The sequence below is a fragment of the Podarcis liolepis genome (assembly GCF_965112155.1).
Source record: "Podarcis liolepis genome assembly, chromosome: 7".
NCBI lineage: Eukaryota > Metazoa > Chordata > Lepidosauria > Squamata > Lacertidae > Podarcis > Podarcis liolepis.
The window spans coordinates 55,060,279-55,076,209 of record NC_139561.1 but is presented as its reverse complement, the minus strand read 5'-3'; the positions used below and the strand labels follow the sequence as shown (position 1 = coordinate 55,076,209).

Below are 15,931 nucleotides of genomic sequence, written 5' to 3'. Positions count from 1 at the left end.
GTTCTATAAGATTGTTCACCCCAGAGTTTGGCGCATTCTGCATTTTGGACAGAGCAGATCCCAAGTATTTCAGACTCTTGCCATAACCTTATCTGACTGGGAATGTGGCTACTGCTCCCTTGACATCCAGTGATATACATTGGGTAGATTGGGCTGTGGCATGCAACAAGGTTAATCAGTGGGAGACTTTGCCGTAAAACTGGTGAGGCAGGAAACTGAGGACATGTTTCCTGGGCATATGGAGGACGCCAGGTTGGTGAAGTCTGGACTGCATCACAACTTGCAAAGAGAAAGCAACTGCAAGAGGTACCCTAACTTTTCCTAGGAAAGGGCTCCTCAACTGGCAACTGCTCACTGAGGAGGACATTGCCGTAGCCACCTCTACCCTCCAAGGGCCAGCTGCTCCTATCCAGTCCTTTGCAGTACCAGGATTCGGTCAATGGGCTCAGTCAATCATTCCAACTGCAGTTTATTCAGTGTTTCACAATACTGTGGCAACAGAGGCCATTGGCTTCCCCCCCTGGGCTCCCTCTTTTCTGGGGTCATCCATTTTCTGCTGGCTAGTCACTCAGCCAGACAGCCGGTCCTTGTGACAATGGCACATTGCAGGGAAGGTCCCTGCTCCTCCTCCCTCCTCCCTCTAATTGCACTGCCTCCTCTCTTTCTCACGCACACTAAGCATCACTTGACCCCACCAGCCCTGCCAGCTGGCTCATTTTTCACAGAGAAGAGTCCCTGCTTCCGCTAACTCAGAGGTCACTGGAGGATGCTGGGATCACACCATCCTCTTGCCGAAGGTGTCCCATTAGTGCAGGAGGATGCACCTAAATCTCTGGAAACAGAGCTAGAGGAAGAGGCATAGGGCAACTCTGGCCATAAGCTTTGCATTATGCACCAAAGCAAAAACTGGCATGTGCAAGCAGCCTTCTCAGAGGGGGGGGGGGGCACAGCAAAGCAAAGCAAAGCAAAGCAAAGCAAAGCAAAGCAAAGCAAAGCAAAGCAAAGCAGAACTCTTCCGGTACCTTCTAACTTCCCCATCCCATCCCTACATTATGTCATGGGTACCAATTTTGATGAAATTGAACAATAAGCAAAATTTACTCTGCCGGATGCAGAGTACAAAACTGTCAAAAGAAGGCAGAGAGTACACCCCCCCCCCAATGATGGGACAGCACCTGAAGCCTTAGCCTTAGATGAACTTTCTCTGAGAGGCAAGTTTAGGGTAAATTCATTTATCCCTGTCATGCATGCTCTTGAAGTCAACCTAGACAGAAGAGCAAGGGAGTATAGGAGTGTACAGGAGGATGGCTAGCTGTTTTTCATTTTGGGTGAACCTGCAAGCAACCAAGGAGCAGATTCACAATGGCATTGAGATTATTGATGCAAGAGTATCCAAAGGAGGTTGACCTTAGTCTAGTCAATGAACTTTGCACTTCCACCTGTATGTCAAACTAGCTCACGATGAAAAAGAAAATTTCAGCCACCAAATGTGGAAACAATTTTCATATTGTTCCTGAGTTTAATGTACTGGTGAAAGATCATTTTCTAGACTAAAAAGGATAAAGAATGAGCTACAGTCAACCATGTCTCAGGGTTCTGGGATGGTTGTGCAAGGTCTCTGAGAGGCTCCCATGATATCTTGGACAGCCTTGACCTTGCAAGATCTCAAGAGAACAGAGGGGGTGGTTTGGGGAAGGTCATTCTGATTTTGCACAATTTTGCCTTTATACGCAACCAAGAGGAGCATAACCCTCATGTCAATTGCAATCACCTTGTATTTGACGATGACGATGATGATGATACGCAAAGTTTTCTATACTGCCTACATTAAATACTGTTGTGTAGGAACAACATAAAATCAACAGTAATATTACGTTAATGAAACAATCCAGAATACATGCATCACCAGAGCACAGATGAGCAGCACCAATGCAGCACAGGTGTGAGATGCTGTCCCCTTTCAGCCTCCACAGCCATGTTCCTGCTGCTGCATTCTGTCCTAGCTGTGGCTACCAGGTCAGTTCAAGGGGCTGTCCCCCATGGAGTGCACTGCAGTAACCCAAGCTTGGAGGAATGTCCGTTTCCTGGAAAGGGCAGATGATCATTTATGTGAAGAAGAAACTATTATTCCTGGCAACTGCAAGAGGGTGGGTGTTCGAATAAAAACAAAGACTAAAAATCTTGTCTTTGTTAATGTTTTTAAATGATGCCATGCAGAAGAATTTGCTCACACAGACCTGCTTACTGAGAATTTATCCTGATTTGTTTGCACAAAGTTTGTGAGGATGACCTCAACTGCTGAACATCAATTCTGATTTGTTTGCCTGGAGGTTATATGGTGTTGCTTCAAGCAATTGTTATCTCACAACTTTGCAGTGCATTTCCCCATCAGTCTGCTAATTGCAAAAAGTCTTTTGTGGGGGGGGGGGATGGGCTGTTTGTGGAAGAACACCAAACCAACTTTAACTGACAATCTGAATTTGCCTGTAAGTGATTGAATCCACTGGCAACCACCTGGAAGCACCACAAATATTGGGAGAGATGGCTTCAAAAGTCCATTTTCCTCCTGCTTTCCAGGTGGCTGGGGGCATGAGCCTATCTTCTGGGTTATGGGGACGTGAGCAAATAAAGGAGTGAGTGACTTTTAGCATATCTCCCAGCTTAATACTCCCAGAAAAAGTCTGGTGTTTCTTTGTTTAACTTTGAATTTATAAGTGATTGGGGAAGATGGCAAAGATTTACAGGAAAAGGAGACAGCGATCCATGGATTTGGTAAGTATTACAGCTTCTCTCTCTCTCTCTCTCTCTCTCTCTCTCTCTCTCACACACACACACACACACACACACACACACACACACACACTGCTTGTGTTAACATGCCTTGCCAAATTACTAGAAGGGATGTTCCATTCTTCCCTCACAAGGCCGAAATAGGGCTTCCCTCCTCAGGTGCAGGCTACCTTTCTTACAGCAAAAGCTGGATGTTAGTGGTACTTTGTAACTATTACTCAGCTCTGCCTCCATCCTTAGGGGGAAACACAGGTTCTCTTTGTAGGTGGCATATAGGAATAAAGAGAAACCAGATTTTTATTAACAAAGGTGGGGTGAATTTTAGGTGGGGTGCAAAGGGGCGAAAAAGGCAATAGAGGCAATAGAAGCTACACTGGATAGCATTACCTAGTAGAGGGAGAGAATAACGTCCCATTGGCAGATGGTATATGCAGTAGCGGCCTGTTAGGTGGCACAAATGGGGCACTGTTGCTCTCTTGGCTTCCCAACACAAGAGGGCGCTAGCACTTAGCACAAGGGAGAGGGGAACGAGTGAGTGAGTGAGTGAGTGAGTGAGTGAGTGAGATGCAGAGAGTATGGCACAGTGCTGCATGTGGTGATGGAGCCAATCAGACGCTCCCACCATCTTGCGCCACACTGCATCATACTCTCTGCACCTCTCCCCTTCCCTTCTCCTTTTGGTAAGTGCCAGGGGCCCTTTGTGTTGGGAATCTGGGAGAGCAACAGTGCCCCACCCACACCACCTCACCTGCAAATACTGGGGGCAAGATCCTCTTCCTCAAGTTTTTGATCCTTCTGTTGTATGGCTAATGTCCAGCTAATGTGCTTCACAGAACTGTTCTCTCTTTTTAAAACCCCACCTAGAAGATGGTCCCATTTCAGGGCAAGAGAGTGAGGTTTCCTGCAGTGCCAATTAACGTTTTGACTGTTTGCAAAATCCGCTTTCTGGCATTTCCTGCCATCTACAAAAAATCCAGACCCTAAGCAAGATCTTCCTCCTTTCTTTTCCATCACCTGCTCTGACAACTGCTCTCATCTGGAGGGAAAGTGCATTGCCATGGATACCAGAGGGAAAAGAAGACAGGTTCCAAAAGAAAATGTTTGTCAGACATAAATGGTTAATTAAAGATTAAAGGAACACTGAATGGTTCTAGAGTGCTCAGGGGTGGAAAGAAAAAGCTCTCTGTCTCCTGGGGTGAACACTGAATAGCCACTCAGGCTGTACAGGTAGCACTAAGTGTCTCTGTGTGGCACACTTCGATAGAGTTGTTTGTTGGGGGGGGGGGCGGAATACAGGAGAGACTAGGTCTAATGAAGCTTAGTGGTGCCACCTAGAGTGTCTGGGATTCTTATGCCTGAAGTTAACTTTGAATGGACAGCTATTTACTATACAGTCCCTGAATAAATATCTTCCAGCTGAGCCCTTCAAAACAGTGGATCAACTGGTCTCAGTTGGGCAGACCTTTTGAAATGTATGCTCAGAGTCATCAGGGAGCTGGAACTAACCTCTCAGTATCAGAGATGGAGCAGATTTCATGATTAGGCCAAATGGCCCATCTCAGAATAGAGCTGTCACTAAAACTTTTCCCCATTGTGCTAAAATAGTATGGCTCAGCTACATGTTTGTGTTCTAATGCTAGTTCCCAAGGTTCTGCCAAAAAAGAAGAAGAAAGTTATGGGTTTTGAGGACATAAAACTTTCCTCTTTGTTTATATTTTTTCCTAGAGCTGGGGTAGAGGAAAGGGTCCTGAGGGAAAGAGACTCAGAAACTCCCTCCTACAGATGACAGTGCAAGCTTCTCTTCTCAGGCTGATAGCAGGGATGGCGAGCGGTGATGATTTTTGGTGGGACAGATGCACAGGAGGAAAGTATTAAACCACTTACCATAAGCTAGAGTCCGCCTCCTCCTGCAAGACACTATTCTTAAAGTGGGGAAAGAACCACATGAAACCCATCCCTGCATTTCGCCTCTCCTCTGTTTTGGCTCTCAGATACAGTATTGCCTGAAGCCAGAAAGATAGACAGGTGCATTCTTTGCTCTGAGAGCTTCAAATGACAGCTAGGAAGAGGGGGAAAGGAGGGAGGCCTTTGCAAGCAGCTGAATGTCTATATTAATAATTAAGGGAATGATATGGCTGCATGGATATAAATATTTCACTCTTTCCAGTTCAGTGCCTTTCTGACAGGGCAGCGATGATCTAAAGGAAGAAGTGAGGCCTTTTAACATTATTACCAACATCATTATAGTATTACATTTATATTCAATCTCTTCTCCAACAAGCTTGAGGTGGGGTGCACACTTCTCTCCTCCATTTTATCCTCACAACAACCCTGTGAAGTAGGTTAGGCTGAGAGATCCTGGCCCAAGGTCACTCACAGGCATTCATGGTTAAGTGGGGATTTGAACACTATTCTCCCAGGTCCTAGTTGGACACTCTAACCACTGTACTGCACTGGCTCTCAAAGTGGTCTCTTCAGTTCACTGGTCTGTTTTACAGTGAAAACATCAGGATAACAAGCTCCAGGAAGGAGCTGCTCCATTGAATCATGGTGGCAGAAAGTTCCACCTGCCTGCATTACACCCAGAGGTCAGGATACCTGCTCCTCAGTCCCCTGATCAGCCCTCATTTGTCTAGAGCTGGGAGAGCAAGTTCCCACTGGTGCTTGCCAGGCAGAGAGATGGCTCAAGAAGGGTGTCAGGCTACACCCAAAATGAAAGACCCCTCTTTTTTCTCCCCTGGAAAGATTAAAAATCCAGAAGTAAACAATTGAAAAGGCTATAAACTGTCCATTTGCTATCCGGGAACTAAACTGGTCTTTGTTAACTTTTCCCAAACACATTTCCTTTTATAATCCAAAACGAGTTAGGGAACATTTTCTTTAAACATGCTGAAAGTGCAGCCAAGTGTCCGTGAATTATTGTGGACCTGCTCTGACTGTGCATATGTAAGTGGGCAATGGGAGAAGTCTATGGGAGTCCACACTGTTGCATTGGAAACATGAAGAAGGATTAGCCATAGTGCTGTCTGCTGTAGTACTCGTTTTACTTCACTATGCTCTGCTGTATATATTTTTCCATAAAATAAATATTACAAAGACACGGGAGTGTTCAACTAAGTCTATTCAGAGCAGCCCCACTGAAATTAAGGAACCTAAGCTACTGATGTCTATTAACTTCAGCTGGTCTACTCTGAGTAGAAATAGCATTGTATACCATCTCTTAAGTCTATGTCCTCCCATCCAAAGGAAATAAAAGCCTTTAGTGCTGCCCTGGAATTCTCACTGCTCGGATAAGTTGGGAAGCACTTAACAATGCATTTTTGCTCATATTTTATTAGCAAAGACATTCACTCTTTGAGAAAAGCATGTGGAATTGGGTCACTATCTGGTAAGGTTTGGTTTCACGAAACAAAGATTATTTTAGACAGCCTGGGGCAAACACAGTTTTGCTCTAAAAGGTTGCTTGACAGCTCCAGAATGGTTTCTATCATGCTAGGTGGGAGTTGAGTCTGAGAATACACTCTGCCATCCAACTTTTTGTTTTATTATATATTTTGTGCTTTCATTTTGTTGCATGGTGTAATCTCAAAGCTGTGAACATGTACATTCTTTAGTGACAGTGTTGGCCACAACTATGGGCTCAAGAGGTAGACCAAAGAGCAGCTGTAACCATTGTTATGTGTTGTGCCATATTTGTACCAATCTCCCAAAAATTTCAGTGCAAAACAGGATGGCAGGTCAAATGCGCAATGTACAAATGATACAGACAGGGGCAAAGTTATATGTGGCTAGCTGTGATAGACAGTATATCCTGAAACATTCATCAGATAATGCTTTCACATATAACCTGTTCAGCATAACTTAAGCTGGTATGATTACCACTGCAATACCCAAAAGCTTTCCCAAACATTGATCTCAGTAGGAGCAGTTGACCTAGGAGACATTTTGACCTTGGCAACATTACTTCCAGAGCTGACCAGTGACATAAAAACCAGCAGCCTGACATGCAGGGGTAATGGCACTCCTGCATTTAGCCCACAGTTCATATTGTGATCCAGGAAGCTTGATCTGACTAAACAGGGTGCACAAAGACAATGTTCTTGCTCTTGTAACTCTAAAATGCTTACTGTGAACTCTGTCAGTGACCTACTATGTAATATCATTTCCTGGGAGCAGATTGCATATCCCTTGTGCCACACAGAAATGCTCCAGACTGGAGAACCTGAAACCGTGTTTGTAAACCATCACCTTAACAACATTTGCAAATAGGAAGGAGTGGAAAACCAATACACTGGAGCAAGAACCTTAAGCCTGGTGAAAAATTCAAGTTAAGCTCGAAGGACCTATGTCATTCCTGAGACTCAAAAGTGTCATTTTATCCCCCATTACTACTGTTGTTGTTGTTGTTGTTGCTGCTGCTGCTACTAGTAATCTTAATAATGCAGTCAATGAACATTGCAAGAGTAGAGCATCTTTTGCATGCAAAAAGTCCCAGGTTCAATCCCTGGTATCTCCATGTAGGGCTAACAGGACCCTTGTCTGAAAGCCTAGCGAGCTGCTGCCAGTCAGTGTAGACTATACTGAGCTAGATGAGTGACACCCAAGTCCCCACCTCTCTCTTTCTCTCTCCTGAGACACAGAAAACATTGTTGGCTCCTATGTTTTCCCAAAAGTTGAAAATGTTATCCTTGATGCTGCTAGACAATGTCAGTGTACAGACATTGTCGTCTTTATATTGTTGGTAAATTATTTGGTGTTCTGAAAGCACCTTTTGGTAGAATGGTTATAAGCCATATTACATTTTTACAACACAATCTGAAGCCCCCATTGCCTTGTATGAAAACTGAGAACACCTTCTCAGGGACCCTCCTATTGCGGAGGGTACTATGATGTGGTTGGGCTGCATATGTGTAGCCCCCCCTCCCCATTGCTTTGGAGATTAGCTTGAGTCATTTGGCAGGGGTGGAGTTTGGTAATCTTTCATAATATGGTGCCCTGTGCAAGATCAAAATTTAGTACCCCAAAATGGATCTTCTCTATTATGGATCTTCTCAGGCCTAAAACAAGCTCTGCACAGGCCTGTGAATTCCTGAATACTGCATTATAGAGAAGATCGGTTCAACCTCCTTCCTGTAGCAAAATGACAGTAATTTCAGTTGTGGTACTTCTCTGTTTCTCTTTATGCCCCACAGGTTCCAAGTGTCTCTGAAAGGATCTGACAGCCTTATTAGAGGATCTGATGGCCTCAATACACTATCTAAAACCCACAATCTACCTTTATAGGACCCTATTGGGTAATGGGAAATTTGATGTGAAAGCCTCTAGAGAGGACTAGAACAGAGAGTTTGACTGGCCATTACACTTGAGACAATGGCAAACTGTGTTGGCCTCCAGAAGGTTTTGCTCACAGGCTGCTCCTAATCCAGCAAAAACTTGTTTTTTTGGCATATTGGACTCATCATCACCTTTGTCAGAAATGTCTTTCACCTATAGATACCTGCTGGTGCTGCAGTACGCCAGTACACCAGCACTGAGGTGGGTTGTGGAAGGGGGAATTAGTTTGCATCCTCACCAGTACAATGTATTTTTATTTTATTTTATTTTATTTTTTGTTCTTTTCTTTTAGCCACTGCCAAAACTGGCGAGGTCACCCTTGTAGCACACTATGCTGGACTGGTGCAGAGAGCAGGGAAATCACAGTGTCTTTACAGGCTTGCTGTGGCCCAACTTCCCCAATCAATACTGGTGTCCTTGTCGGAGCAAGAACAACAAATAACAGTTCAAAAAGAAATTAGAAACCCCAGCTAGTCCAATGTTGCTTTAAGGCGCTTCTAGTCTTCCTCCTCTCACTCCCTGGGGCTAATGGCTAAGGCTTGCCTGCCAGCCAGCAGTTGCCATGGCGCTGGAAGGCCTGCAGCCTTCTGTGTATGCGCCCTGCCAGAGGGAAGGCCCTGTTGCTATGGGAACCAGAGTAACAGCCACAGGCCGGCAGGGAGAAAGAGGGCCTAGAAGTTGTGGAGCTGCTCTGGAGGCAGCAGCAGCAGTCGTAGCAGCAGTAGCAGGAGGACCAGGCAAGTAAGTGCTCAGCCAGCCTTTGTCTGCTCTCTTGGTCTGGAATGGCTGAGGATGGGCTGCTGGGCCCTGGGGCACCTGCTCAACGTCCTTGGAGACCTCCTTGCTCATGTCCTTGCTTGGACTGGTACCTGGCATTTGCACTCAAGGAACTTGTGGTGTGGGGAGAGGGTTGATTAGGCCCAGCCTTTGAATGCATGCATGGGGCAGGGATGAAAAGCCTCAGTGTTACAGGGAAGGGCCACAGTGAGGGGTGGCCTACTGCGCTCTAGGAAGTAGCGATGGAGGAGGCAGCTGCCTCAGAAAGATGGGGTAGCATCACGAGAGGGTGTGCTTTGCATGCAGTAGATCCCACGTCCCCACAGCATCTGCAGGTAGGGCTAGGAATGGCCTGTGCCTGAAACCCTGCAGAGCCATGGCTGCCAGTAAGTAGAGATTGCAGAGCTGGATAGACCCAACGGTTTGACTCGGTATAAGGCAGCTTCCTGTGTTCCTATGAGAAACCAATTGCTCACTAAGGTGCTAGCACACTTTTGAATCCAGACAGGTTGTTATAGGGAGTTATTCTGGATTTGAAGGCACAAGGCTATAAGTATAAGCTATTATTTGTTAAGAATACTAATAGCCTGCTCTTTAGCCTCACACAATGCATAGTTGAACTATGGAACTCCCTTCCACAGGAGGCAGTGATAGCCACCAACTTGGATGGCTTAAGAATCATAGAATTGTAGAATTTAGAGTTGGAAGGGGTTCTAGGGTCATCTAGTCCAACCCCCTGCAATGCTGGAAACTTGCCCAACATGGGACTCAACATGGGGCTATGAATGGCTACTAGCCATGATGGTTATGCTCTGCCTCCATGGTCAGAGGCATTAATGCTTCTGAAGACCAGTTGCTGGAAACCACAGATGGGGAAAGGACTCTTGTGCTCAGGTCCTACTTGCAAGCTTCACAGGCAACTGTGAGAACAGAATGCTGGACTGGATGGACCATTAGCTCATCCAGCAGGCTCTTATGTTCTCATGTATATGTTACAAGAGACTTTCAAAGCAGCTTACAGAAGTTTCCCAGAATAAATCATATCCAGGTTTAATATCAGGAGCAAAAATTACGTGGTGTCCCTCTGGTGCTAAGTGTTCTGCCTGCCTCCTCCTCTCTGCTGCACTTTTGCTCCTTATCTATTGTGCAACAGCCCTGAGGCACGCAAGGGAGCAGGGCTCTGTAGCTGGATCTCACTCAGGCCATGAAGGAGGCAGGTCTTCTTATAGCTTCTTAAGTGCCTCTAGGTTGGAGTTCATTTATCTCCACCCTACCTCCCTGTGTCTCATTTCTGAGCCTTCTACCATATAAAGAGGCAGGGGACAGGGGAGATGTAAGCGCTGATACCTTCATGTTGAAAGATTTGAAATGGAAGCAGAACATGAAAGGAGAGATCTGTTGGAGCTAGGATGCACATTTCAGGGTCACACGCAGTTGAACATCTGTATTATTGCATATAGCAGGAGGCAAAGGTGCTACAGTGGAATATTGCTACCAATGCCTTTTTGAAATGCCATCTGCTATGCTTTCAAGTTCCTATAGAGCCCTCAGATAGATCACAGTGTTTCAGTTCTTACTGACAGGAAAGAGAAAGTGTCAAAAGCAGGCAGGTAAGAAGCTTGCTGTTTGCCTTTTAAATTGTCAGCTGCCATAGATAACCATATGCCTTCCTCCCAAATGAGCCTACTCACTAAAAATAGCATTTCTTTTCCTATGTATTTTTTATTATGTAGTTATATCCCATCCTTCCTGAAATGAGCTTAGAGTGGCCTACACAGTTCTCTACTCCCTCCTCCCTGTCCTTACAACAACCCTATCAGGTCATAACATTATGTTTGCTGACTGGGAATGGTTGTGGAACACCGGTATTAAATTCACGGCATGTAATGCCTTAAAGGAAAACATTATGAAAATGATTTACAGGTGGTACATGACCCCAGTCAAGCTAGCAAAAATCTACCATTTGCCTGATAATAAGTGTTGGAAATGTAAAGAGACTGAAGGTACTTTCTATCACCTTTGGTGGACATGCCCGAAGATTAAGGCTTTCTGGGAAATGATTTATAATGAAATGAAAAAGGTACTTAAATGTACTTTCCCTAAAAAACCAGAGGCCTTTCTCTTGGGCATTGTCGGCCAATTGGTGTCAAAGAGGGACAGAACTTTCTTTATGTATGCTACAACAGCAGCAAGAATACTCATCGCAAAGTATTGGAAGACACAAGATCTACCCACTCTGGAAGAATGGCAGATGAAAGTGATGGACTATATGACATTGGCTGAGATGACAGGCAGAATCCGTGATCAGGGAAAAGAGACGGCGGAAGAAGAATGGAGAAAATTTAAAAGCTATCTTAAGGACTACTATAAACTTGATGAATGCTAGAATGTCGAGGTTTTCAGGAAAAAAAGGGATACAGTGATATAAGATCAGATTATAGAAAAGATTAAGATGACAGAGGTTGGAAAGGAATATTTAGAAGTTGCTAAAAAAAAACTATGGACATTGGGATGCAGAAAGGGGGGGTATGGGGGAGTCCCGGAAAAGAGGTTTATGAAAAAATGTTATGAAACTATACGTGTTTGTATGTCTTTTTTAAGTGTTTGTTTGTCTTTAAAAAATTTTGTAAAACCAATAAAAATTTTATAAAAAAATAATAATACAACAACCCTATCAGGTTGGTTAAGCTGAGAGATGATGATTGGCCCAAGGTCACTTAGTGAGCTTCATAGCTTAAGGTGGATGTGAACTCAGGACTTCCCAGTCCTGCTCTGAATTCACTTGAAACCATGCCAGCTTCATCTGGATTCTTCTCCACAGCTCCATTTACCAGTAGTTGTCTTTAAAGGGGCCTCCTCACACTGTAACTTGCAAGTGTGCTTTGGAATCTGTGCTTCCAGAAATATAATATTTAAGATTATGCAGTGAATAATAAGCAATTTTTTACATAGTGTAAAGTATTTCCAGTCTGTGTTTGATAATTTGTAGGGGGGGGGAATATGAAGACAGGACAGTAGATTCTTATATATTGGCCATTGAGATGAAACTGTTACATTATCTGTACAAGGGCAGCAAATAACTTATGGAAGCCAGTTTTTTGTAGCAGATTACTGTACAGATACTTCCAGGCAGAATATTTCTCAGGAGTTTGGCATGTTGATGCAGTGCACCAATAGTAATGATGATGAGTGAGCTTCCCCAGCTTGCCTTGAATTGCTCCCCCCCCCCAGCTTTCTAGGAGAAAGCTTAAAAAAACCAGAGATCACTCCTTTTCAAGCCTGCCCGCTCCCTGTTTCAACAAGCATCTTTTTGAACAACCTTGAGGATGTACTTAGTTCCTGCTTGGGTGCACTGAACTTGTTTTCTCTAGGCTTTTTGGTTTATTCATTGAATTGGGAGGCCTAGAAAACTGTAACTCCTATGAATTGTGGCAGGAAATTACAGTCCAGCTAAGGAGAGGTCCACAAGACCTTTCCAGTAAGCCTTCCTTGCCATTAAGAGCTCAGTTAAGAGCCCATTAGCCCCTTCAAGTAAGATGCTCCTACATTCAGATAGAAACCTGCAAGGGTGGTGCATTGTCTGCTGCATCTTCAAACAACCAGGTTTTGTTCTGATCCAAATAAATAGTCCTGGCCATTAGCAGATAGCAAGGTGGGACTAGGCGGGTTCATCTGACCTCCCTCCAATGAAGTCGCCACTGCATACCAGGATGAAGAGGGAGATGGGAGCAGTGACGACAAGGTCAGTGTGATGCTAATGTGCTGGTAGAACCGTTCTAACACTCCTACTAGCACATTTGCACAGCACCAACCTTGTGGTCTCCCCTCTCTATCTCAGTATGCAGCAGCGACTCAGCTGGAGTGAGAGATGCAGCCACACCGTGTCACCTGCTAATTGGAAAGGGGGGCTCAAGGCACCCGTTACACATCACACAAAAAAGGGAGTGATAACTGGGTAATGGAAGGGTGACAATTCTCTTGTTATTGGAATACAGAGAAACAAAAATCCATGTAAATGAGAATATCAGATCTTGAGACTGCTTCTCTACTGATTTTCACTTTGAGTTTCATATTGATATATTTTTGAAGGGAAATAATTGGCAGCCATTCTCAGTTCAGTGATAGTCAGGACTGAAACTCAAGCAGAATTGTGAATTCCAGGAGACTTTTTTCACACTGTTTAAACCAAGTTTGTTGTTCTTATTCCAGAGGCTCTGACAGATTAATCAAAGATGCTAACAGACCGAGTCCAGAAATCCTTGGGTCCCCACAAGTTCTCAGAAGAATTTCAAAGCAAGGTGGTGGTACCTCACATCCCAAAACTGGTCAAAGAAGAAAAGAAGCATGCCCCAGTATGTTTACTTGCACTCAGCTGATCTAATACCTGGCCAAGTCATTGAATCTGCCTTTGTGATAATGACTCCTGAACACCTTTTAGTTTGTCATGCCTTAGAGCTTATCTACATTTACCTTTCCTCCATGCTTTCCAGGCATGGTGAACACTTTAAATGACCGTGTTCTGACACCCCCCTTTTTCTCTCTGGAGCTTTCCCCTCAAAAAAACTGCTCTTTAAAGCTGAATTGGAGCAAATGGCAAGCCGTGGAAAATCCACATTGCCATTTGTTGTGCTTCGGCTTTTAAGACTGGGCTCTTGCACAGAAAGCTCAGGGGGTGGGGAAGTCCTTGAACATGGAGCTTTAAAGTGCGCACCATGCTGGGAAAGAGCAGGACAAAAAGTAAGTCTGAATAAACCCTTAATGTGAGACAGTAAGCAAAACACAGTGCATTTTAAATACAATGTCCATTTTAGATCAGGATGGACAGAAAGTAGATGAGCATCTTCTGGGTGAGTTTGCAGTAGACTGGCAAGGAGGGCTTCTAACTTCCAGCTGTTTAGTGCTAGGAGAGAGAAAAAATGTCTCTTCCTGCCCTGCCCCCCAAATTAGACTGATTGCAGAAATAGTCTGAGGTTACCAGGAGTGCATTTCTGTGCATAACAACTGTGGGCTCAGTTTACTTCTAGTGTTCAAAATTAATTCCTGGGCTCAAAATTGTTTCTTTCTAAGACTATGACGTTTGCACCAGGCTGGTAGATCTCAGGGTTCTAGTAGAATAAGAACAGCAGATCCTGCAATCTGGACATCTGTCCACTCCTGTTTTTGGTGATGTTTAGGCTTTATGTTCTAAAAACAGAAAAACCTGTCACTGATTAAAATACCCCTTAGTGTGTACTGAAGACCAGAAGGAGACTCATTGAGGCGGAGAGAGACAATGATCACCAGTATATGATGGATTGTGTGTGTGTTGTTAAGTCTATAAGTTTTCCCTTCCAAAGTTTGAGGAAGAGAGCTTCCGCTGGTTCCCTTTGCTTGTTCTTTTGCTCCCTACATAGGAGCAAGAAGACAAGGTTATCAACACTTGTCAAAACCACTTGTAGTAAAGAGGCATGGCAGAAGTCAATAGGAAGGGAGTTCCGCAGTTTTGGGGTAATCACTGAGACAAAGATGCACACAGTTTGATAAATTATTCTTATATGATTGCTGTCCCACTTTCCTTATTAGTTTGTGAGACACAAAGTGGAAAACGAGCTTATGCTTTTCAAATATTCCTACCCTGTCCCTGGCTGCAACTCTTAACCAGTTTATTTGTCATTCTGTACATGAGCCTAAGCCTTTTATTGTGCCCCTCGCCCTTTCAGCATCTAGAGAAATTAGCCCTACCAAACTCCCACAATCTCTCTCTAAAATAGCAATGGAATTTAATTACTTTGTGCCTTAACTGCTGACTTTGTTCAGCACAAGAGAGAAACCATGCAGACATCTGAAAATCTTGCAAGCAGGTGCCATTTCCAGTAAGAATTCCTTTAAGATAGGTAGAATGGAAGTCCTGCATCCTGAATTTTAAATGTTTCAGTAGGAAAATTAATGGAGGTCTAGGATTCAGCAGTGAACACATATTAATCAGAAGTGCTTAACAAGGAAAGCCTTTCTTAACTCAGGCATTTATGTGGTCTTTGTTTTCAACTGCAGTTGACTCCATCTGCCTTCCTGAAAGCAATGACTCTGACGACAGAGCAGATGCTGGCAAACACCAATGAGGTGCGCCGGCCTCGAATTGTGCAGCTTCTGGACATGAGCGAAACCTCACACCAGAAGGTATCTCTTCCACATTCACCCCTATTTATTTGTGGCATAGCACATTAACATAATTATATACTTTCTGGCTGATGGGAGTTGCAGGCCCAAACATCTGGGGGCACCAAGTTAAGGAATGCTGATCTAGTTGTTCAGCCTGTAGATTTGCAGTCCCAAGAGGGTTCTAGTGCCATCATCCAAAAATGTCTGACCAAAGTTTGCTATGGATGTCCAGTGCCTTTATCTATTTTTAACGCTATATGTTAAAAACTGGTAGTTCACACATTCTTGTACATTTGATTTAATCTCAGTTGTGCTTGCTCCTTCCAAATAATTGCCACAACCTTCCTATTCACTACCATCAACAAGACTGGTAGTTCTTTTTTCTCATTCTCTGACATGATGCTGAAAGAGACCCATGGAATGCCTTTATGTGCTTTCATTAAGAGAGGCAGCCACAACAAACTATGCTTGTTGTGGCCTAGGATAAATATTATGGGCTAGTTTCTTAAATTACTGTCCAATGTATATCTCCAATTACTGTTTATTTAAGGTAATTATTATCATTTACTCCCATAAGTCCTAGAGCTGAATCATGAACGTGTGCAATCCTATCCACACTTTCCTCTGAAGGCAGCCCTGTTTAGGGAAGTTTTTAATGTTTGAAGTTTTATTCTGTTTTTGGTGTTCTGTTGGGAGCTGCCCAGAGCTGCTGGGGAAACCCAGCCAGCTGGGCAGGGTATTATTATTATTATTATTATTATTATTATTATTATTACTACTACTATTACTATTACTATTACTATTACTATTACTATTACTATTATAGTATTGAACACAGGGTGACATGTGTGGGCTTTGGTTCTGAAGTTGGTAATTTGCCAGCAGCAGCAGA

The 15,931-nt window shown here is 43.9% G+C and overlaps 1 protein-coding gene across 4 annotated transcripts in view; it reads left to right on the top strand.

Annotated features, from left to right (window-relative positions):
* The first annotated feature begins 8,011 nt into the window (after window positions 1–8,011).
* HYDIN (HYDIN axonemal central pair apparatus protein) overlaps window positions 8,012–15,931 on the top strand; it is a 132,074-nt gene continuing 124,154 nt past the window's right edge. For 2 of the 4 annotated variants that reach the window (XM_083514877.1, XM_083514874.1), the window contains exons 1-3: window positions 8,722–8,865; window positions 13,111–13,253; window positions 14,932–15,057. In XM_083514877.1, coding sequence (XP_083371003.1) covers window positions 13,134–13,253; window positions 14,932–15,057 — 246 coding nt within the window. In that variant the 5' untranslated portion in view covers window positions 8,722–8,865; window positions 13,111–13,133. Of the gene's footprint in view, window positions 8,866–10,634; window positions 10,722–13,110; window positions 13,254–14,931; window positions 15,058–15,931 lie in introns of all 4 variants that reach the window. The other 2 variants (XM_083514876.1, XM_083514875.1) reach the window with 2 other exon arrangements.